Raw genomic sequence first — 23,887 nt, forward strand, 5'->3', positions numbered from 1 at the left:
GAGGAGGAAGAAGGAGGAGTAGGATGATGATGATGATGATGATGATGAGGAGGAGGAGGAGCGGTGGGGGAGTGACTTCAGCAAAGTGTGATTAAATGTAACCATAGTGTTACAATGTTACAAAAGAGACATTCAACTAATATCATAATAATATAAAAGTCCAACAACTTCCGATTCTTACTTAACACACTTGATCCTCATTATGCTGTTGGACTGGAAACATACTGTTTGTAGAAGCAGATTAAAAAACCCAACAGTTACAGTTGTTTTATACAGTAGAAGTAAAACACAATCTGGTTAACTTCACAGTTGTTTGAATTTCAAATCTAATTTTATGTTAAATTAGCTCATCACAGTTCAATAAGAAAAACACCCCTCCCCAGAAAAACTGTGGAGTGTGCAGGGTCCGCACACTCTACTATAAAGGAGAGATAAAAGCTGATAGATGCAGTCAGATTAAAACGGTCAGGGCTCTTCGTACTCATCTGAGCATTGGTGGAGCCTGCATGATGTAGAAAAAGCTTTAACATTACCTTTTTAAATGGCACAATGAACCTTTAATAAATGTGTCAAAAGATGTTAATAAATGAATGAATGAATCTGTTTGTTAAACATTGTAAGGGTTGGTTGACCATTATAATAAATGACAGTTAATAATAATAATAATAATAATAATAATAATGCATTATATTTAGAAGCGCCTTTCTTTGGCACTCAATGACACCGTACAGTAAGTTGAGAGAGGACTTAATACATTTTTAAATAAAAGTACAATTTTAAACTCATCATAAGAGTATCATTGTAAAGTGGTACTAAAGCAGCTAAACTTTGACTTATTATTATTATTGTTGTTATTATAAGAGGTGACAAACTTCTAATACAGAAAACTAATATCAAGTTAATGAGCCATTTGTAAAACATAATTGTTGTAAAGTACTTCAAACTCTCAATTAACTTTCTCAGCAGTGTATAAAGAACTTTGTATGTCAGCACCCCATGTAGTACACTGTTCCCGGCTGTACAGTATTGCGTCTTTTGCGCCACTGCTATTTGGCAGATTTTTAAGTCATTATTTTAAATATGTTTTTACAGTGTTCAGGCAAGTACAAAGTTTAGAGTTGTACTTCGTGAGTGTAGAACCATGTTGTGCCGCAAAATGCCAGGCATCACTGATCTATTGGAAGAGATGAAGTATAATTAATGTAAAAGCAAAGCAAAGAGTTGTAATATTCATACTCCCACAAAGCAGAGAGAATATATGCCTGTGAGCATTGCTGTATATGCTCTGTTTTTGTGTATGTTGCTTGTTGCTCCGTGTGTGTAAAGTAGCAGTCATTTGAAGGTTTGTAATTATAGTGACATCTATGCTAATATACATTAGCATATGGCACATATGGCGTTTCAAAATATATGTTAACATTAAGTTAGCCTATGTTCAATAGATGAAATTATGTGGCTTGGTTGAACGTTTTGGTGACAACTATGCTTAGTTGTCTTTTGTTTTATGTCAGTTTACAGTAAACGTATACTTAGGTTGACCACATTTTCAAAATTACAAACCGGGACACTATAATGGGGTCTTTGCACAAATCCGCTACTTCCTGAACTCAATACCACTCCTTCATTTCCGGTCTTTCATGAGTGGACATACTGATTAATCCAGGTGTGCTTGACCTCAGTAACCATAACGACAATGGCCAGACACACCTGGATTAATCAGTTTCAATCATTAAAGAGAGGAAACAAAGGAGTGGTGTTATTTTAGGAAGTATCTAGTCGAGCTGTGCAAAGAGCCCATTTAGCTGAAAATCAAATATACAATAAATTCTTACCAGGAACTATTTACTGTATAACAAATTGAATCACTAGTCAATCTGGTGACCGGTGGTTGTGTTATATTACTTTAGCTAATGCTAAATGCTATCTTGGATGACAGTTCAACAGCGCACCGTTATCCAACCATTTTTTGCGCTGCCCCCGCCCGAACGCTCATCTCACGTTCTGTCTGATTACATTTCCCATGATTCTTAGACACAGAAGCAGGAAGTAGTTCCAGGATGTCAACAACGTGAATGTGAAATAAATAGGGAGGAAATTAACAGTTAAAGTCCTTTTAAATTGGTTTATTGTATGAAACAATAACAATGGCCCAAACAATTGGTTTGCTGACTGGACTAAAACAAACACACAAACAAACAAAAAAGAGATGCCAGGACAGTAACTCCGTAAAAATAGGACAAAACAATGGGGCTATCAAAATCTGCTGCAACTTGAGGGACACAATGCTCAAAATCAGGACTGTCCCTGATACAGGGACCTCATGGTCACCCTATTTCTACAGACCACACGGAGGCAAGCATCTTTGTCTCTTATTTGCAAAACTGAGTGAGAATGAGAACAGGAATACTTTTAAGGAGTACTTTTACAATATTTTCTAATCAATGTGTTTAAAGCTATGAAAATTTGACTTTTCATATGGCTGAAGGGAGATTTTCACCAATTACGAATGTGTCTGGAACGTATATCCCCTGCGATAAACATGCGTAAAACTCTTCATCAAACAACATTTGGCCTAAGAATTGTGTGTGTTCGACAACGTGATTACGCTGGCGTGACGGCATCTTCCCTCACTCCTGCCAGAGGTCAAACAAAGCGGCTGTAAAAAGTGCATCGAATGACTTCCAGATTTGGGAAACAACGTGTGTGACCATCTCATTCCTCAGGGCGTCTCTCTCACTCTCCTGGGCTTGTCGAACCCACACATGGAAAGTTGGCATCTGCCACTAAAACCACTTGCATTTTCATGGGAGAGTCATCGTTCATGTCTTTCTCATGACATTTCTTTGGGGGGGGGGGGGGGGGCTAGGTGTGTGTGTTGTGTGTCATGAATGAACTTTGAAAAAGTACTGATGTCACATGTGACATCATGCTAACGACACACATCAAATAAACATTTAACAGGGCAGGGAGGTCAACACACCATAATAAAATGAAGCCAGTGGTGGCCATGTTGTTTCTGGAGGGTGACGATGTGATATTTTTGGCTCTTGACAATGATGTAAAAAGCGTCCACATGCAGCAACATGACACACATCGTTGGGTGACTGGCAACATGCACTGCAGGGGATAGGAGTGGCTTAGGCGTGCTTGGGTGGCTGAAGAATGACACAAAACAGCAGACTTTGCAATGGAAGATCCTTGTTTGATTCCGTCACGTTGCTAACTGTGAGTCAAGTGTGTTAACTGTTACGGAAAATGGTTTGCAATTTCCAGTAATTACTGTCAGAAGTGGCAAAAGTACTCACATTCTGTACCCTGTTTTCCCGTCTATAACATCCTAAAATCACAAAATCTTACAATCAAGGTTGACTTCACCATTCTCAATTTACATTTATTTTTGTGTCATATCGTTCGTTGTCCTCAGAGGTTGAAAAAAGTAACAAGCTAATTTAGAAAATGAGTAGAAGCTACAAATATCTGTTTTCAAATGTATGGTCTACAAATAAAAATTTTTTTTGTACTTCATTACTACCCACCACTGCTCTAATATACAATGAAAACTGTACCGTTCAACACAATGGACCCCATTTTCGTAGCTATGAAATGCATCATAAGATTTAAATAACACAGTTCCGTCAACCGTCAAACTATTTCATTTCAATGGGATGAATGTTGGATGACAAAAATGTAGCTAATGTTCTTAATTTAATACTACATTACAGAGTTGTGTTGAATTTACACAGTGTTATGTTGAATTTGCTCAACATTATTATTTTGAATTGACTCAACTTCATTATGTTGAATTTACTAAAAGTAGTTGTGTTGAATTTACCTGATATTGTTAAATAAAAATTATCAGTCCTCATTATGTTAAATTTACTGAACACCATTATGTAATATTTATTTAACACAATTTTTCTCGATTTACTAAAAATGGTAGCGCTTTTCCACCTATTACAAGTAGCCCTGGATGCAAAATGCAGTTCGAGGCGTGCCTCAACGTCGGGTTGACGTTTGACTCCACTCACACGGATTTTTCAAAATGGTTTAAACTATTTTTTTCTCCAACAAAATTTGCAGATTTAATGATGCGCCATCTTATGACGTAAAGTTATTAACACATTATGGAGCATCGGCAATTACAAACACTCAAGCCTCAGTCAGCCGGGGTGGGGCTAACTAAACGGTTTGAGGAAGAGGCGGAAGTGCAGTACTACATGTCCCCAGCAGATAGCACATCCCTGGACGGTTGAGGTTAGTATTTAGGTTTCGGTCAGTTTTTAATTTTCATTGTTCAATACAGTGTTCAAGACATAATGTAATCGTTATGTGGTAGGGCTAAGGTTATGGTTAGGATTAGGGTTAGGGTTAGGTTTAACAACAGAAAAAAAGAAGGCGCTTCGAGGTCGAAAATCTGTGTGGGCGGAGTCAAACGTTTAGGTCGACCCGACGTTGAGGCACGCCTCGAACTGCGCTCTCCATCCAGGGCTTACTCACCTATTAAAGCAAAATCAAGGCATATAAAATTTTGTTTCACACTTACTTCCTATTGACTTACTGATGGAGCAGCATCAGGGTGCTCAGTATCTGGCTTAAGGACACTGCATCATGGTTACTCAAGAGTCAGGTATCAAACCCACAACCACTGGCTCGAGGGATGACCACTCTACCACTGACCTATACCATTATATTGCAATCACATATGTTATACTTAACACAAATTAGTTTTGAGAGCAAAACGCGCCAAACACTGTCCTAAAATGCTTGATGTGTTTGTGCCTGTCAGGCTGTTTGTCCATCTGCAGCAAATGGTCAAATCTATAATGGACTAGAAATGTGAAAAAACTAAGTTTTTGCATGTAAATTTCTAGTTCATCATACATTTGGCCATTTGCTGCTGATGCATTTCTTTGAGTGCAGTATTCCAGCCAAGATGTAACGAAAGCATGGATTAACATTTCCAAGTGCTGCTGAGAAAGGACGGGCTTTAGATTGGGCGCCAAGGAGCCCAAATCACCAAGATGGGCCACTGAGACGAAAGACTATAAGTTCTGTTTTCTTTTTGTTTAAGTTAAAACAATTGAGTGTCATCCAGGCTTTTATTTCCTCCAAACAGGACAAAAGTGGCTTGAATTAGAAAGTGTCATTTTTGCTCAGCGGGACAAAGATTTGACTGTCATCCGCACAGCAGTAAAAAGAAACCCCATGTTTTCTTAAGATAGAGCCCAGGGACAGTAAATACAATGAAAACAGGAGTGGCCCCAAAATAGAACCCTGTGGAACACCATATGACAGTGGGACATTGTGGGACTCAGAGCACCCACGGCCAACACAAAGTTCTTCAACCACCCTGATTTTAATGGGAATGAGGGGAGCCACTTTGACTGGGAGTTGGCTGTGTTTTAAACAAACACCCTTTTCTACTTGTTCCAGTCAAACAAAATACAAAAAAAAGAAAGAAAAGAAAACTCCACTCATGCATACAGTTAAATTGAGTCGTTTTACTTTGATATAGTTTCATTGTACAGTATAGTCTTTTTACAAACATTTTTTATCAAAATTGAGATTGTGACCTCAAACATTGCCTGTTCCCCTAATATTTAATAGCCTTGATTTCCTGCAATTTCACATTAATTTGAAATGCTTTCCAACTAGGCCATTTGCATTTGAGGCAAATTGTTCTAAGATGTTTTGCCTAATTGACGTCATGACTGTAAAACATTGTGAACAGTCTGGACAATATCACAAGTGGGCTGGCACTGGGTGTGCTGTTTTTGGAGGGTGTGGTTGTGTTCAGTCATGACTGTCTTGAAATGATGTGAAGTCACACACGTTTCTGGACAAAAAAAGTGAGTTCTACTGTCCAGATGCACTTAACACATGGAAATGATTGGCTACGGGGGGGGGGGGGGGGGGGGGGGGACGTTTGTTTCAAGGGTCTTTTTTTTTTTGTAACTATAATTCATCCAGACTATTCTGAATGACTGGCTAGCATGATGTAACATGCATCATCTCTAAAGACATTATACTGTGAAAAATACAGGTCTTCAATCAAACATGAACGAGGGAACAAGTCATTGCCAATATTTCTATTAAATTAAAAAGAAAAAAGATGAACCAACTAAATGTATAGAAGTGATGGTGAATCCGCTCACTTCCCAGCAGATGCTCAGCAGAATCCTTAAGACACAGTTGCTGACTAAGGGCTCAGCTTGCAAATGTCACATGACCTAACACAGAAAGCAGGTGAGCTCTGATGGTCGTTTTTTTTGTGCACTCACACACATATATGGTCTTCCAGGCGGGGTAGGCGAACTCACGCCAACCTGCACCGAAGGCAAGTGACGGTAACCACACCACGGTACCTGAGCCTTTAGGCACTGTGATGTAATTTTCGGTCGACAGCAAGTGGCAAAATGGCCGCTGTTATTACCAAATCCAGTCCAGCTGCAAAATTGGTTCCACGCATGCTCAACTGGAACTCCAATGTACACTTTACAGCACTCAAATGCCTAATTGGTTATAACTGCCTGATTGATTCCACGCGTGTGCGATATTTGGAAATACATTGATTGTACGTTATTTTATCTTTTAAAGGTTTAAAATTATTTTATTTTTAACACACCGGTACGCACACAAGAGAGGGGCGGAGCTGTCAACTGATCACCACACGGTTGTGTGTTGGCTCCGATGGTGGGGTAAGATGCTGGTCCGACCAGGCAGACCCAAATGTATTGTGAGGGTCTGCTGGGAACGTCTGGCAGAATCCCCTGTCAGAAAGAGTTTCAACACCCCCCTCCGGCAGAACTTCTCCCTTATCCCATGTTCCGCGCTTCCATTGTTGAGGTGGCCGATCGAAGCTGTGGCCGTAAGGTGGTTGGTGCCTGTCGTGGCGGCAATCCTCGAACCCGCTGGTGGACACCAGCGGTAAGGGATGCCGTCAAGCTGAAGAAGGAGTCCTATTGGGCCTTTTTGGCCTGTGGGACTCCGGAGGCTGCTGACAGGTACCGGCTGGCCAAGCGGAATGCAGCTTCGGCGGTCACTGAGGCAAAAACTCGGACATGGGAGGAGTTCGGTGAGGCCATGGACTTCCGGACGGCTTCGAAGAAATTCTGGTCCACCATCCGGCGTCTCAGGAGGGGAAAGCAGTGCACCATTAACACTGTGTATAGTGGAGATAGGGTGCCGCTGACCTCGACTCGGAACGTTGTGAATTTGTGGGAAAAATACTTCGAAGACCTCCTCAATTCCACCAACACGTCTTCCTTTTAGGAAGCAGGGTCTGGGGACTCTGAGGTGGGCTCCCCTATCTCTGGAGTCGAAGTCACTGAGGTGGTTGGAAAGCTCCTCGGTGGGAGGGCCTCGGGGGTGGATGAGATCCGCCCGGAGTTCCTAAGGGCTCTGGATGTTGTGGGGCTTTCGTGGTTGACACGCCTCTACAACATCGTGTGGACATCGCGGACAGTGCCTCTGGATTGGCAGACCAGGGTGGTGTTCCCCCTTTTTAAGAAGGGGGACCGGAGGGTGTGTTCCAACTATAGAGGGATCACACTCCTCAGCCTCCCTGGTAAGGTCTATTCAGGAGTGCTGGAGAGGAGGGTCCGTCGGGAAGTCGAATCTCGGATTCAGGAGGAGCAGTGGGGTTTTCGTCCCGGCCGTGGAACAGTGGACCAGCTCTACACCCTCGGCAGGGTCCTCGAGGGTGCATGGGAGTTCGCCCAACCAGTCCACATGTGCTTTGTGAACTTGGAGAAGGCGTTTGACCGTGTCCTGTAGGGGGGGGGGGGGGGCTTCGGGATTACGGGGTACCGAGCCCCCTGATACGGGCTGTTTGCTCCCTGTACGACTGGTGTCAGAGTTTGGTCCGCATTGCCGGCAGTAAGTCGAATTAGTTTCCAGTGAGGGTTGGACTCCACCAAGGTTGCCCTTTGTCACCGATTCTGTTCATAACTTGTATGGACAGAATTTCTAGGCGCAGCTGAGGCGTTGAGGGGGTCCGGTTTGGTGGCCTCAACATTGCATCTCTGCTTTTTGCAGATGATGTGGTGCTGTTGGCTTCTTCAAACCGTGATCTCCAACTCTTACTGGAGAGGTTTGCAGCCGAGTGTGAAGCGGTTGGGATGAAAATCAGCACCTCCAAATCCGAGACCATGTTCCTCAGTCGGAAAAGGGTGAAGTGCCCTCTCCGGGTCGGGATGAGATCCTGCCCCAAGTGGAGGAGTTCAAGTATCTTGGGGTCTTGTTCACGAGTGAGGGTAGGTTGGAGCGGGAGATCGACAGGCAGATCGGTGCAGCGTCTGCAGTGATGCGGACTCTGTATCGGTCCGTTGTGGTAAAGAAGGAGCTGAGCCAAAAGGCAAATCTCTCTCGATCCCGGATACAAGCGGCCGAAATGAGTTTCCTCCCTAGGGTATCCGGGCTCTCCCTTAGAGATAGGGTGAGAAGCTCGGTCATCCGTGGAGGACTCAGTGTCGAGCCGCTACTCCTCTGCGTTGAGAGGAACCAGTTGAGGTGGCTCGGGCATCTGGTACGGATGCCTCCTGGACGCCTCCCTGCAGCGGTGTTCCGGGCATGTCCCACCGGCGGGAGGCCCCGGGGACGACCCAGGACATGCTGGAGAGACTATGTCTCTCGGCTGGCCTGGGAACGCCTTGGGATCCCGTTGGAGGAGCTGGTTGAAGTGGCTGGGGAGAGGGAAGTCTGGGCTTCCCTGCTAAAGCTACTGCCCCCGCGACCTGACCCCGGTTAAGCGGTAGATGATGGACGGATGGATGGATGGACGGTACGCACACACATTATGTCATTTGTTAACGTAGACCACCGTGCTTTGTTTACAGTCGCCACATCTTCCAAAATGGTGGATGACGTCGTGATGCTGCGGTGCAACGTTTCCCTTCAGATTTCACAGCTTTAATTGGGTTGTCATATAGCAGCAATAGCAGCATCTTTCCAGTGCGGAGGAAGAAGACTATGGTGTGTTTTGTGTTCTATGGTAATTTTGTTTTCAGGTCCAATTAATAGCTTGTGCTCAAACAATCAGATTTTGTATTTACTTAATTAAATGTGCAAAATTTGCGCATGGTAGCTTCAATAATATGAGAAGTTCTTCGAAGGTGAACAGCAGTCACCATTTTTTGTAGCGAATCAATTAAGTATTTTATTTCCCTTTTGATTTACTTTTAATATTTTATAGCTTCATAATTGGTCTTGTCTATCTGAAACAGACATAGCTGTTTGTGGTAATCTAGAATTTTCCTTAGTAGTTATTCATTTAATGCCTTAATTTTTAGTTAGGTGCTGTTGAGACAATCTTTTTCCATCGAACCAGAGTTTTGCTTCAATTTAACAAAACAAATAGCAACATTTAATCTAACACTTCTCAAATAAAAACAACTATATGAATAGTTTCATGTGAAAGAGATAATTATTTACATTTAGTAGAAAACAGATTCAGAGGTAAAACCTTTGGCGGGCAATGGTATTTAAACTATTTTATGAAAGCAAGTCATTGGCACCAAATGTTACATTGTTTTGGGATAATATTCAATTTGCACGGCTGTAAAACATGCACAGCTTGAATTATGTAGTTTATAAATTTTACATTTTATTTTTTAGAAGTGTTGCTGTGTATTGTATATATAAATATTAAATGGACATTTAAACAAGGAATGGCTTATACATTATATATATATTTTTTTTTTAATTCAATTAGTGTTTCATTTAGTTGATTTTAATGATATCTACTGTACTTTGTATGGTATGTTACCGGATCATTGTTTTACAATTACGCTACCAGGTGAAGCGCCATGTTTGTAGCCACACAGACACACACACACACGGCGTAGAAAAAGAAGTACAATCCGTACGTGGCTGTGAGCGGTATTAAAACGTTTCTTTCTGTGTTCTGTTTCAGGTCGGTAAAAGGTACATTAATATAAACATAACATAATGTCAATTGTCAGTTCGGTTGCTAAGCACATGTGGTCTTTGGAGGTGGTTTGAGTAAAGGAATTGTTCCGAATCATCCTAAACATATAAAACTAAGTTGCTAATGCTAAGGGCCTATTAGCAGTGAGAGGAAGGTCCTGTCTGTGTGCTGTGTTGCTAATATGCTCGTAACCAACTGCACTGAAACGGGACATGAGTACTTAACAGTACATGAAGAATGGAGCTTATTTCAGTTATTTTAAACATGCTATTAATGTTAGAACATTGAATAAAAATGGTAGAGCATGTTACATGTTGTTAGGTTTAGTTTTGAAAGTAAATTATGTGTATGTATTAATAAAGTCTGTAAACTTGTTATTCTCAATGTAACTCCTTTCATCAGTGCTGCAGGTTTTTCAGCTAGTGAGGCAAGTAAGAACCTTTATATGAATTATTGAGCCAATGGTATACATAAAACATTGCATTAGTTTCACACTGTAATATAACAAATGTGTAGACTTTGTACTTAGTATCTATTATTTTTTAATAAAATATGTTGTCTTTTCATGTACAGGTTTTTAGGTTTAGTTTTTAAAGTAAATTATGTGTATGTATTAATAAAGTCTGTAAACTTGTTATTCTCAATGTAACTCCTTTCATCAGTGCTGCAGGGTTTTCAGCTGGTGAGGCAAGTAAGAACCTTTATATTAATTATTGAGCCAATGGTATACATAAAACATTGCATTAGTTTCACATTGTAATATAACAACAGATGTTGTACTTAGTATATACTCTATTTTAATAAAATATGTTGTCTTTTCATGTACAGGTTGTTGGTGTTGTTTCGACGAGCCACACAGCGTACGGGTGGCGGCAGCATCTTCAAAACAAGATGGCTAATTATTAAGTCACTACTTTTCCAAACTTGGAAGGCATGATGTAACTTGTCCTGAGCTCGATCTCAACTCCATTAAAAGGGAACGGTCAGGTGAACACTGAACAAACACCCACAAATTATTAGAAGAATGCAAAGAGAGCAAACCAGAGGCAAACTACCTTCCACCACATCCAAGTGTTGAAACTAGTGACTTGGATGTAACTTCGCACAGGTTTAATGGGGAGGAAGTAGATGTGGAGCATGAAGAGAAAACTTTTAAGGTAATGTTGGTAATTGGTACTTTTTCAGAGTTCATAATATGACATAACATATTAATAGAATGTCAATTGTGCTCAGGTTTCAGGCTGTGAAATACACTTGAACGCAGCAGTGTACGCACAACCAGCGTACCAACGTCACTCACTCGCTCTGGATTTTATTCACGCTGTATTTCCGGGTTTGGATGGACGCAAGCAAGATTTGAATCGCCGACGAGCCAAACGGGAGTGAAGCCTCGCGCTTCCTAGCATGTTTTGGTTGAGCGTGGTGCCCCACACCTGGTGCATGGACTTTTTCCTGCTGACGCGAGCAGCGGCTGGGATGTCCCCACGATCGACTCGCCATATGCTGGGTGCACCTCCGCGTCGCCCGCCTCTGCCTGGCGCGGACACAGCAGATGTTGGTAGGGCTGTACAGCTCGATCCAAGTATCGATAGAATTTATACTAATGTGAGCATCAGTATCGGATCGATAGTTTACATGTATTTATTTATTTATTTTGGTTTCTCATGGGTCCCTTGCTCCTTTGTAGCATACGCGCATGTGCCAATGACAGCGGTGGGCGGCACTGGCGGTAACAAATAATTATTTTTACAGTGAATGTCATTGTTCGTTTGAGCTTTTCCACATACTAGTTGAACTAGGTGTTAGTGTAGCATTACATGTAAGTATCATTTATGTAATGTGACGAGACTAGAGGAACTTCAGTGGCTGATGCTAGATATTCTGTTGATAAAAGTTATGAACAGAATCGGTGACAAAGGGCAGCCTTGGCGGAGTCCAACCCTCACTGGAAACAAATCAGACTTACTGCCAGCAATGCGGAGACCAAACTGATACAGGAACCAACCAGCCCATATCAGGGGGCTCGGTACCTCATCCTGCCAAAGCACTCTCCACAGAACTCCCCCGAGGGACACGGTTGAATGCCTTCTCCAAGTCCACAAAACACATGAAGACTCGTTGGGCGAACTCCCATACACCCTTGAGAACCCTGCCAAGTGTGTAGAGCTGGTCCACTTTTTCCGGGACGAAAACCACACTGGTCCTCCTGAATCCGATATTCGACTTCCCGACGGAACTCCTTCACCAGCACCCCTGAATAGACCTTACCAGGGAGCCTGAGTAGTGTGGTCCATCTATAATAACTTGGAAGTTAACAAACCCTCCAGTCGCAGTCGCACATCATAAAACATCACCTGTCCCCGATGTCTACACGATGTTGGTAAATGGTAATTCCTTGAAATAATAACCATAATTATTATTATTAATAAAATAACCTGTAATCTGATTGTGTGTGTCCCCCTGTAGACTACTGTAACGGAATAGTTAAAAAATGTTTTTATTCTGAATACATAACACTGGTAGGCTACATGCCTGCAGACAATTTAGCTCCAAGGATTATTGGGACACACAAACCCTTCCAGAGTCCACTAAGGTAAGGTGACGTCTTACGGCGGGGTCCACAAACACAATATTAATCAGGATGCCGTTTAATAATGTAGACTAGAGAAAATTTTTGAGTTCACTTCCCCTTTAACCACATACGGCATACGCAGACGTTACAGTATTTTTTATTTTCCTACTCCAATGTAACGGCTAATAAGAACAATAAATGCATCCAGTAAATGTCAAAGGAAACTGTTTGAGTAACTATTTTCTCGGAAGAAATGTTATTCTGGGGCTACAATTCCGTTAAAGAAAGTACACTTAAAAAGTAGCTCCTTCAATGGACTTTGATTGGCTGAGTTGTCACGTGGAAGTATTCCAAGACACGTAATTGAGCTGTGCATTTCCTGTGCGCAAACATCGAAATGAAATCAAAGTAAATGCATTAAAGTGTACAGAAAACAACGTATCGGTTAGGTCACGCGTTGAATGGAGCAATGAATTATAAATCATGACGCATAAAGCAGATATATTAGATAACATTAATCAGGTGATGATATCAGACGAGGTGGCCGAGTGGTTAAGGCGATGGACTGCTAATCCATTGTGCTCTGCACGCGTGGGTTCGAATCCCATCCTCGTCGATTCTTTTCTGAAAGGCAGCCTTCTTTTATCTTCTTGTTTTTAAAATATAACCTCCACTGAAATAGCTAAAAATATTCATAACATTTCCTTACGGAGTCCTAACAATGCGCACGCGTGAGTTCGAATACTGTCGTCATTTTTCTTTTGTGTGCTTGCTTTAAAGTTGTTAGGACTCTGTTAGGAACTGTTCGGAATCTTTTGTCTTTTCAAATCCCAATGGCATCCGGACGGACTGTAAAAGCATTCCCAACCAAGTCCTAACATGTCCTAACGGAGTCCTAACATCTTCATATCATTAATTCTCCGTGTTTAAAGGAAGGTAATGTGACTTCAATTGCACTTTGAGTTTTTTTCTTATTATTATATTTAAAAAAAAGATAAATAGAACATTGTCTTCATTTATTTTATAAAACACTTTTGCCAATTGAAAAAAACAAACATATTCAACTCAAAATGTAAAAAACAAAAAAAACATATATACAGTATATATATGTCGCGGATTTTAGGACCATAACTTCAAGCCATTAATACCTTGTTGTTTACACATGGACCATGTGTAAAATAAGAATGTGTCTGCCTCATATTGCACTTAAAGTTGCATTCCTAAATCCTAAAACGCCATATTAGACATTTTGAGTTGATTTTTTTAAATGGGCAAAAGCGTTTTACAAAATAAATGAAGACAAAGTACTATTCATTCATTAATTTATTTATTTATTTTTGCTGATCCGAAAAACGATCCGATCCATGACTCAAATTCGTGATCCGATCCGAACCGTGACTTTTGTGATCCGTTGCACCACTAGTAAGATCGTATACTGTTTAATTTGTATGCGTAGGAGGAGTATATTTGTGAATACGACATGACTCAAACCTCGAACGTATAGCTTAGCTTACATGGTTTAGAAATTTTAAAGTAGGCCTACAAAGCCTGAAGTAGAAACTTTTACAGAATGAGCTACCACTTTTACAGTTGGAAATACCACGTACTACTATACGGACCAAAGTAGAAACTTTTATAGAAGTAAATAGCAATAGAGTAATTATTATTATTATTATTTTTTAATAACATTGTCAGGAGTTGCTGTAGCGTTTACCATGTTACCGACTCGTAATTAATATTATTAGTTACTGACTCGTCATATATATTATTATTATTATTGTTGTTATGTAGGGTCGCGCGCGCGTGTGTGTCGGGGAGGGCAGGGGTGGGGTGGGCACTTTACCAATAGTAAGTTTAGGCTGTGCTTTGTTGTCCCCTCACTCCCCTTCCTGGTCAAAGTGTCTGCATTTATTTTAATTTATTACTTTTTGCAACATGGGGACAACATCGAAACTCCAGAAAGAAAGTTCCAGATTTACATACCCAGCCCGAGCTAGTAGGAACCAGTTTGAACTGTGAGGACTTCGTTAGGAAATGCTAGGACTTGGTTAGGACTCGGTTAGGAATGTTTTTACAGTGCGTCCGGGTGCCATTGGATTAACTGTATCATATGTCATTGAACTATTTGACTTTAATATGTGACATAACAGCTAGTAGGGGATGAGACTGTCCACTGGATGGCAGCAAAGGGCAACTATCCATAGGAACCTATTTTTTAAAGCATCTTCATTACAGTAACTTATTTTAGTTAGGTGTTATGGGACTTAATGTTGTGACCTCTGATCGGACGAGCCGAAAGTCACATGATTGAAATTGTTTGAAAATGAAGGCTGAAGTCTTCTAGCCAAACAAAGCTTTTGTTTGACACACAACACTCAATGACAATAGCCGCATTGAACTCGGGGATCAGACCCGTTTTTTGTTGTTGTTTTTTTGTCAATTGGCGTGTGAGAAAATAGCTATTGTCAGGGATATTGAAGCGTATAAAATTGCAACGTGAAAGTGGTGGTATTAGGAGGTGCATAACGTCGGTAAGCATACAGCTGACGTTAATCCACGAACTACTATAAGGAGTTTATTGACCCCCGCTGTCACTTTCGCATCCTCTTTAAAAAAAAAGAAAAAGGGAAATTTAAGGCTACACGACAAGTGTGTGTCAGCAGATAAAGATAAGCCAATGTAGACGTTGCACACAGGAAGCAAAATTTTAAATTAGGAAACCAGGTCACACTTTATCCAACTGGAGAGGATTCACCCACATGGCCATCAAGTGTGTGACATGAAAGGAGTAAAAAAATAAATAAAAATCCTGTGCAAGCCTAGATCTGTCAATGACATACTGTCTTTTTTTGAATGCATCACATTATTATCTTTGAATGCCGGTTACTTTTATTAAATACAGTGGGGCCTCTGAAGACCAAAAATTCTTGGGAATCAACCAAAATGTCTCCTTAAAAAAAACACCCCTTTTAACTCATTCACTGCGATTATTGGCTATAGACGTCAAAAATTCAATTGAACTATTTCTATTAGTTTCACTTTTTTTTCCACTTTTGTTGACAAGAGTATGAAAACCTAGATTTTTTTTATTGTACTTTTAGAACAGATATACAAATTTTGATTAATCGTTAGTTAATTATTGAAGTCATGCAATTAATTACAATAAAAAAAAAATAATCGTCTGACGCCCCTGATTTTTAATATTTTCTTATCTTTTTTTAAAATTAGGGGCATCAGGCAATTACAATTTTTAATTGTAATTAATCAAATGACTTCACTAGTTAACTCAAGATTAATCATGTATTTTATATCTGTTCTAAATGTACAATACATTTTTTTCTAGGTTTTCATACTCTAAACAAAAGTGGGGGGAAAAAAGCGAAACTAATAGAAATAGTGCAAATGAATTTTTGACGTCTATAGTCGTCAATGGCAGTAAATGAGTAAAAAAAAAAAAACTTTGGCTACACAAGACCTCATTGTATCCTGGGACAGAAGCACAGAACATAGAACAAAATTAAAAACATCCCAAAAAGGACACCGTAAAAGTTGTAAATCCACAGAATGCTAGCTTTGTTTTCAAAATAGCACCATTGCAGATAATTCTATGGTTCTACACAAATGAACAGCACAAACACACCGGGGTTCTTCTGAAAGAAGCTCATTTATTGTGTGGTTGTGATGTGGAGTCACACAAACATGCCCGAGTCCTAATTGTGCAACTGCTTGTCCTAACACAATGTGTTGTCACTTACAGTCCAAACTGTGCAGTGAAACTCTTATCATACCCACTCCATATTTACATTTGATGCTCATACCACACGCACCTACACAAGTCCCTGACACTTGTGAAATTATTGGCTTGCTATAGTAAAGGTGCAATTTGTGTAATTGTTATTTAAAGTTCATGTTAATATGGTTGACAGTATAAAAAATTTAAGACTTGTCTATGTGCCACTCGATCTCCTAAATTGTGATTGCAAATATTACCACTGCGGAGATAAACAAATGAGAATTTTAATGCTGGTGAATTCATACATTTATTTTTCGTATTAAAAATCCCTGCTTGTCGGTTTGTGAAAGCAGAGAGGTAAGACATTGTAGTCTCCTCCCTCTTTCTGTAAAAGGCCGGAGGTAGCACCAGAACGGCAAAGTAGTATGAAAGGTTGTTCTGTAATGGGTGATACACGAAGACAAGTGTCTGCTTATAAGTCACAGCAGATCTAATCTAATCTTTTGTTTTTTTAAATTGACAAATCAGAAAATTTTATCTAAAGAGGTGTTGTAATCATTTATCGACACATTTCTGCTTGATGGCTCTTTTTCCACTTTTACAAAATACGTTTTTCTTCCCAATATCTGAATTAGAACCAAATTTGGTGGGTCAATTATTGATCTCAATCTGTATTAAACAATATAACCTAAAATGTGTATTTGATTCTTACTGCTCTTACATCTACTATAGTTTGAAGCCCACTTCTGTGGAAGACCTTTGGACATATGTAATTATAATTTTTATTTATTTTATTATCATCATCATCACTATTATTATGATTTTACAATAAATCATGTTGAATTGGACTCACCAGCTGAAATTAAAGTGAAACTGTGGCAGTGCAATAGCATGTTAAGAGGACAAACGCCTGGCTGTTTTGTTGAAAAATATAACACCGTTAAGGGAAGCAAAGGTTCCCTGACTTGCAATTACATACACGCACACACACGCGCACGCACGCACGCACGCACGCACAAACACACACACACACACACACACACACACACACACACACACACACACACACACACACACACACACACACACACACACACACACACACACACACACACACACACACACACACACACACACACACACACACCCTCACAAAATGTCATCTACATCTGTCTGCGTGGCTTCAGGTATGTTCAAAAACGTTCATTTTTGTTCATTTTTACCCTACTCGTGTCAGAAAATGCATAAAAATGTATTACCAGGTTGTCATGTGCTTGCCAAACCATCGGGTGGCACTATCACCCGAGAACATAGCTTGTTTTAGCCGATCAGAAAGCAGAAGAAAACCATCCCTGTTGAAAAGGCAACCAAGTTAAATCCAAAATCCAAAATCTTCTTTGTTAATCAGTAAAGTTAGTTGAAATGTTCAAACGTTCTGTGACCTTCTTTACAAAATGTCATTTTATTTAGTGTAGGAAAAAAAAAAAGCTGTTGGTTGCATTTATATGTAAAAAAAAATAATAATCCAAACGTGATCTGCAGCCAGCTTAGCTTGTCGCTAACATTCAGATGTTGGCGCTTTGCTGGCCGATGCGATGAAGTGAAGCTGCTTCTCTAGGACAAGTCTTTTGTATTCTACTTTCACTTCTGTGGCCCTGTTGAGGAAGGGGTAGGCCTCAGTTCATTGGCTCCGTGTCCCCCATAAGGGTCCCTCTTGCTGGACCGGTCATGCCGCCCCACACGCCAAGGGCTCAGTGGACCCCTCCATTGTAGGGCTTGTCGAACATATCTGTCTCGCCAAAACTGGATGAGACTGGCTGCTTGTAAAGCGGGTTGGAAGCCTGTGGAACCGGGACAGAAAAAACAAAACAAAGATATCACAAAGCCAGAAATAATGACACAGAACCAGACACTATGAGAAAGAACCAAACAACCACAAATGAGCATATACAACCACACGAGTCAGAACCTGATAAAAGTACTCGGCTAACTATACGATACTGCTGTGGCCTACCATCTCGTATCGTGCGCGCGAGCGTGCGTTCTGGAAGCGCGAGAACTCGCGGCGGTCGTGGATGGTGATGACCAGTTTCCAGACGCCGAGCAGCACCACTCCAACCAGCAGGATGCTGCCCACCACCGCCAGCAGGACCATGAGGGCGTCCGGACCCCCGCCACATTCTGACAGAGAAAACGTACGAGAAGGAAAAACAAAACGCAACTTATCAGTCACAATCATTTGGATGCTTTAAATAAGTAATTTCTTTGTTACACTTTTTTTTTTTCTAGACAATATTAGATTACAGTAGGGTTATGACTAACGATCATTTTATTAATCGATAAATCTGTTGATTATTTTGTTTAGATGGATAAAAAAAGTGAATAAAGTTTCCATTTCCATTTCTTCGTTCTAAAACAAGACATTATTTCAAACTGAAAAAGCACAAGGATAAACTAATTATAATTTTGTTAAAGGTTTGGTCCGTTACATTAGAGAAAATTGGAAAAAAATGATCTCTATGTTTGCCTAAGTAAAAGCAGAAGTTTGCAAATACCTTTTTATTTTTTACAAAAGGCAAACATAATTCAGTCTACTTTCATGGAGGATTGCAGAAATGTGAGAATGTTTACCGTTTAGACTATAATTCTGAGGATCTAGACAGTTGATTTGATAATTGATCAGTTGTTGATTAATCATTGCACTTGTAGATCAGTGACTCCCAACATTTTTGGCTCGTGTGCCACCGAAAGTTTTTTGTTATATCGCCATGGCTACAAACATGAGTCCAAAAGTCAAATGTAGCACAAGAGTTTAGTACATGAAAATCATTTATCATTTCCTTAATTTAAAATTTATATTTTTTTTGGCATAGTCTTCTTGTTTTTTAACTCAAACACAAAAATAAATAATAAGTCATTCAATTCCATGCTCCATTAGTTGCTGAAAAACTCACGTTGCTGTTTTTGTGCCAAACAATAAATAGTATTTCTTTGGCGCCATCTGGTGGCAACTTGGTGCCAAGGAACTACTGTAGTTGAATTGAGAAGCTTCATTTGGACAAAGCTAGTGTTTTGCCTTTAACGTGTGGCATGTACAAGAAATTACAAACCTTTATTGGGGGGGGGGGGGGTGTCTACTAAAGAACTCTCAAGTCGTTTCCTTGTACAATTCGAGTGTGGCCGTCAGGTAGCACAGTGAGAAACAAGCAGATGCTCACCTGGTTCCATCAGTGCGGTGAGAACGGATTGTCCACTGGCGTGTTCCGAGTACGTGAACTTCATCACGCAGTCGTTTTCCTTCTTGTAGAGGCACAGCACGGCACCCGGCTCGTCCGTTTCTACAACGAACAAACGCCATATCACACTTGGTACACCAGCGCAATCTGGTATGATGTCATTCAGGTTCTTCTAAGAAAATGCAAGCTCGTGGAAAAAGTCAGCAATCAGCATGTCCTTATTAAGATGGAGGTGAGGTGAAGTCTTTCCTAGATGAATTTGGCTTTTGGCAAAAAACAGGTTACACCACCTGACCTGTCACAAGCCAATCAGAGGGAGCATATGAACTCATTTGCTCCCCAAAACGTATAAATACGTTCCATTTTAAACGTTTTAAGTGTCCCAAAGACAATTTTTTTCTAATGCTCAAGCATACAGAAGGCTTTGATGCAGCCTCTGACCTGAAGAGAACGGTTGAAGCAATAGTGGTTATTACAAAAACGGGCAGCAGAGTATAAGAGATCAACCAGAGCCATGTTGCAAACAAGCTCTTTTCCCCAGTGTTTAAACAGATTTGTGAATAATGCTGAAACTTTGCTATATTCTAATGATAATTGCTGCAAAACGGAAACAGATAATCAACTTTTTTTTCCTGATGAAAGAAGAGACTCTAATATTTCTTTTAGTAGGTTCCATATTTTTATAGCAATAGAACACAATATTCTGTGGGCCTTACAAAATCAGTCAAATTCCAGTAAAACAGCCGGGAGCGAAGGGGGTTGCTTCAGTGAAAATGGCTGCGAGTGAATGAGTTAAACAACCATTCACACTCACATTCTTATCTTATTCATGCCAAAGGGCAATTTTGAGTCGCAAATTGACTTAAATGTATGTTTTTGGAATGCACGTCTGAAACAGGAGTACCCGGGGGAAAAGCCAAACAAATGCAGAATCTCAACTGTGGAGCAGATGTGCTAACCACTAGGGTGCTATCCTGCCCACCAAATAGTTAACGAAAACTAACAAAATAACTCAAACTCAAATTGAAATAAAACATTTTGGTAGAAAAATGAAATAAAAACAAAAATGCTTAAAAAAGAAAACTATGTGAAACTTAACTATATCTTCTTTTCATAAGATTATAATTATAGTAAAAATGCTTGCTTTTGTGTAATTTGATTTATTTCGTTTTTGCAGTACATTTTTTAGCTACAGAAGAAGGAAGTGCAGTGGTTTCAGAATTATAATTTATTTTATTACACTATATTTAGTGGCCTGTTTTCTATCATCTTGTACTCGACTAATACTCCGTATATCTATACTTAAAAAAGTAAAATTAATACTTAAAATGAATAAAAATTCAACTAAAATGAAGAATTAAAAAAAAAAAACTACTAATAACTAACTTGCTCTAAAAACGAATTAAAACTCATTGAATAGTAAAAAAAATAATAACTAAGCCCAACCCCCCCCCCCCCCCCCCCCCATATAACACCGCTGCCCACATTTAGAAATTTTTACCTGTTCATTTTGACCCTAAAGAATAAACATTTACATTTCCTTTTTTTATTTTGTGAGGGAAAAAAGAGTGGTAATTTAATTGTTACATTAGACTGCCATTACACACAAAATTAAAGCATTTAATTATTGATTAATAACCATCTCAACATAACAATAGCACTCAATTATAATACATAAACATCTGGAAAAAAATCCAGAAAGTGTGAGTCAGTCTGCGCTCATTCTTTAGTTTCTTTTATAAATGCAGCTATTTTTAAATAGAGTTTGATTCTGGATCTGATTAGACTGCCATTATGAAGTAATTATTATTTCTGAATAGAAGACAACATGCATCACACATCAACAATCCAGCATGGAGAGAAATCATATGGTCTCACGCTGTGGATGTGTTTTGACTCAATGTTCACTGACGTGTATGCGTGTGGAAGAGGAGGGGACCCGACCGCAAAGCCCTCCCTCCTCTGGTTGTATGTGGAATGTACATATGGCGTCCATTAGGGCTGATCCGACCAGCGAGGAATGCTATGAATCACGTCAGAATTGGGCCAACACGCCGCGCTCCTAAAATAGTTTCAACAGCGACACACACACATCTGTGCCAATTGCTGGGGGTTTATTTACTCAACTGCAGAGAATACCAGGCATTTATTTATACAAAGACTTCTGTAAGGGTGCACTACACACAGTAAATGTGGCTCTACAGAAAAGATCATTATCATGGGGGCAAATATTCCTTGCACACTCTGACAATGAGACCGCTACTGCCACCTACTGTAGTAGATGTGCAAAATAACTAAAAAAACAAAGAAAAAAAACATGTTCCGTGAGGTCACACGTGCCTCCCTATTTGAGAGACAGATATGGTTTTTCCAGGGCCGATACCAATGCCGAATATTAGTAGTGAAGGAGGCCGATAACCGATATTTTAAACCGATATTCATTTGCAGTAAAAGAGGAAATATTCTCATAAAAATTAACTAATTTGCTCCGAAAAACATACATATACGTTAATTTTAAATATTACCATGCTTCCAAAGACTTTGTTTTTTTTTTAATGCTAGAGCATGCTTTGATGCAGCCTCTGAACTGAAGAGAATGCTTGAAACAATGGTAGTTATTACAAAAACGGCCAGCAGGTGGCAGCAGAGTATAAGAAATCAACCAGGGCCATGATGCAACAAGCTCTTTTCCCCAGTGTTTAAACAAGTTTGTGACTAATGATGAAACTTAGCTACATTCTAATGCTAATTGCTGCAAAATGGAAATAGATAGTCAGATAATGTACTTTTTTTTCCTGATGAAAGAACAGACTCTTCTCTTTCTTTTGGTAGGCTCCATGTTTTTTGGCGCAATAGCAATAGAAAACAATATTCTGTGGGCCTCGCGAAATCAGTCAAAATCCAGTAAAACAGCCTGGAGCGAAGGGGGTTGCTTCAGTGAAAATGGCTGTGAATGAATGAGTTAAAACATAGGTGTCAAGGTTTCCCTCTTTCCAACACAAGCTGATTCCAATCAGCAGGATCGTTATCAGGCCTATGCAGAGCTTTCTGATGAACTGATCATATATCAGCTGTGTTGGAGAACGGAAACATCCAAAACCTGCAGGACTGCGGCCCTCCAGGACCAGAGTTTGACACCTATGAGTTAAAACAACAACAACAAAACTTTAAAAAAAACAAAAAACATAAAAAGAATAGACAACTGTGTTTAAGAATTATAACAAAACTTGCAGGGAGCTTCCAAGGTCATCAGCATGTTTTAAGCTAAATTATAAACAAAGTAAGCAATAAATAGTTCTCTAAAGTTTTCTACTGTAAATAAAAGTTTTCTAAAATGTCAACATAATATATATATATTTTTTAAATATATATATTTCAAAATAAAAAGTGTAGGGAGTTCCCAATGTCATCATTATCTTTTATGAAGTGGAAATTTAAATAAATCTATAAATTAAAAGTTACCTGTATCTCACTGCATGCGAATGTAGCTAATTTGGGGTTTTCGTCAGGGTTCGTAAAAGGTTTCAAAGAAAATTAGCAGTGAAAACCTGTCTGAATAAGTTCGAAATGTCTTTGCGACAAGTAAAAACTGTCTGTATACATCTTACAAATCCCGATGAAAATCCCAAATTTGCTACGTTCGCAAGCATTCACCGCTCAGTGAGATACAACCTTAACGACCTTCAGATTTGTAAAAAGGCAGACGCCGATATTTGTCAAAATGCCAAATATCGGCACCGATAATCGGCTATCCCTAATATTGTCAAACAACACTGAATGCTTCAATATAAGAGGACCACAACATTTATTTTGAGTGGATGCCACTGTTTGAGGAAATATGCTATTATTCCGTGCTTATACACGGGAGGAGTCTGTGTAGCAATGCAGCTGGATCCCATTTTAGAAGACCTTGACTTCAACTCTTCCATGACGTCACACACAGCTGAGTCCATGTTGTTCTTTAAACATATGAACATGTCAATTATGATTGTTCTTAGTGAACGCAGACTTTGAAGTGTTTTTAATCTAAGAAGCATAATGTGTCACCCACTGATGTTTCAAGCAGCCCTCCAAACTAAAATAACGCCAGTCCACAAGGTTTGAAGTCAAAGAATAGTGGCGGGCATGTATGTGAATACAGCTGTTATGTGTGTGTGTGTGTGTGTGTGTGTGTGTGTGTGTGTGTGTGTGTGTGTGTGTGTGTGTGTGTGTGTGTGTGTGTGTGTGTGTGTGTGTGTGTGTGTGTGTGTGTGTGTGTGTGCGCACGCGCTCATGGACAGTGTTTACATACTGAGAGTCTCCACTGTGATGATTTCATCCTTGCACAGACGCTGGCAAGTCTGGTTGTCTGAGAGCTTCCCCGAGTTGAAAAGCCGGCACTCGATGCATTCTCTGCAGGAGGAGGAAGCCGTTTTATG

The 23,887-nt window shown here is 39.9% G+C and overlaps 1 protein-coding gene and 1 non-coding gene across 2 annotated transcripts in view; one reads left to right on the top strand and one right to left on the bottom strand.

The window, feature by feature from the left end:
- The first annotated feature begins 13,034 nt into the window (after nucleotides 1-13,034).
- Nucleotides 13,035-13,116, top strand: trnas-gcu (transfer RNA serine (anticodon GCU)). Its single transcript has one exon. It is a non-coding gene; the product is annotated as a tRNA-Ser (tRNA).
- Nucleotides 13,117-16,145: 3,029 nt separating this feature from the next.
- The window catches only part of itgb5 (integrin, beta 5), a 35,604-nt gene continuing 27,862 nt past the window's right edge, over nucleotides 16,146-23,887 (bottom strand). The window contains exons 13-16 of the mRNA XM_086091073.1: nucleotides 23,761-23,861; nucleotides 19,452-19,571; nucleotides 18,248-18,414; nucleotides 16,146-18,074 (exon numbers count right to left, since the gene is read on the bottom strand). Of these exons, the coding sequence (XP_085947199.1) occupies nucleotides 17,985-18,074; nucleotides 18,248-18,414; nucleotides 19,452-19,571; nucleotides 23,761-23,861 (478 nt within the window). The 3' untranslated portion in view covers nucleotides 16,146-17,984. The remainder of the gene's footprint in view (nucleotides 18,075-18,247; nucleotides 18,415-19,451; nucleotides 19,572-23,760; nucleotides 23,862-23,887) is intronic.

Source organism: Leptonotus elevatus, chromosome 12, assembly GCF_054856555.1.
Source record: "Leptonotus elevatus isolate MCC_2025b chromosome 12, RoL_Lele_1.0, whole genome shotgun sequence".
Lineage (NCBI taxonomy): Eukaryota > Metazoa > Chordata > Actinopteri > Syngnathiformes > Syngnathidae > Leptonotus > Leptonotus elevatus.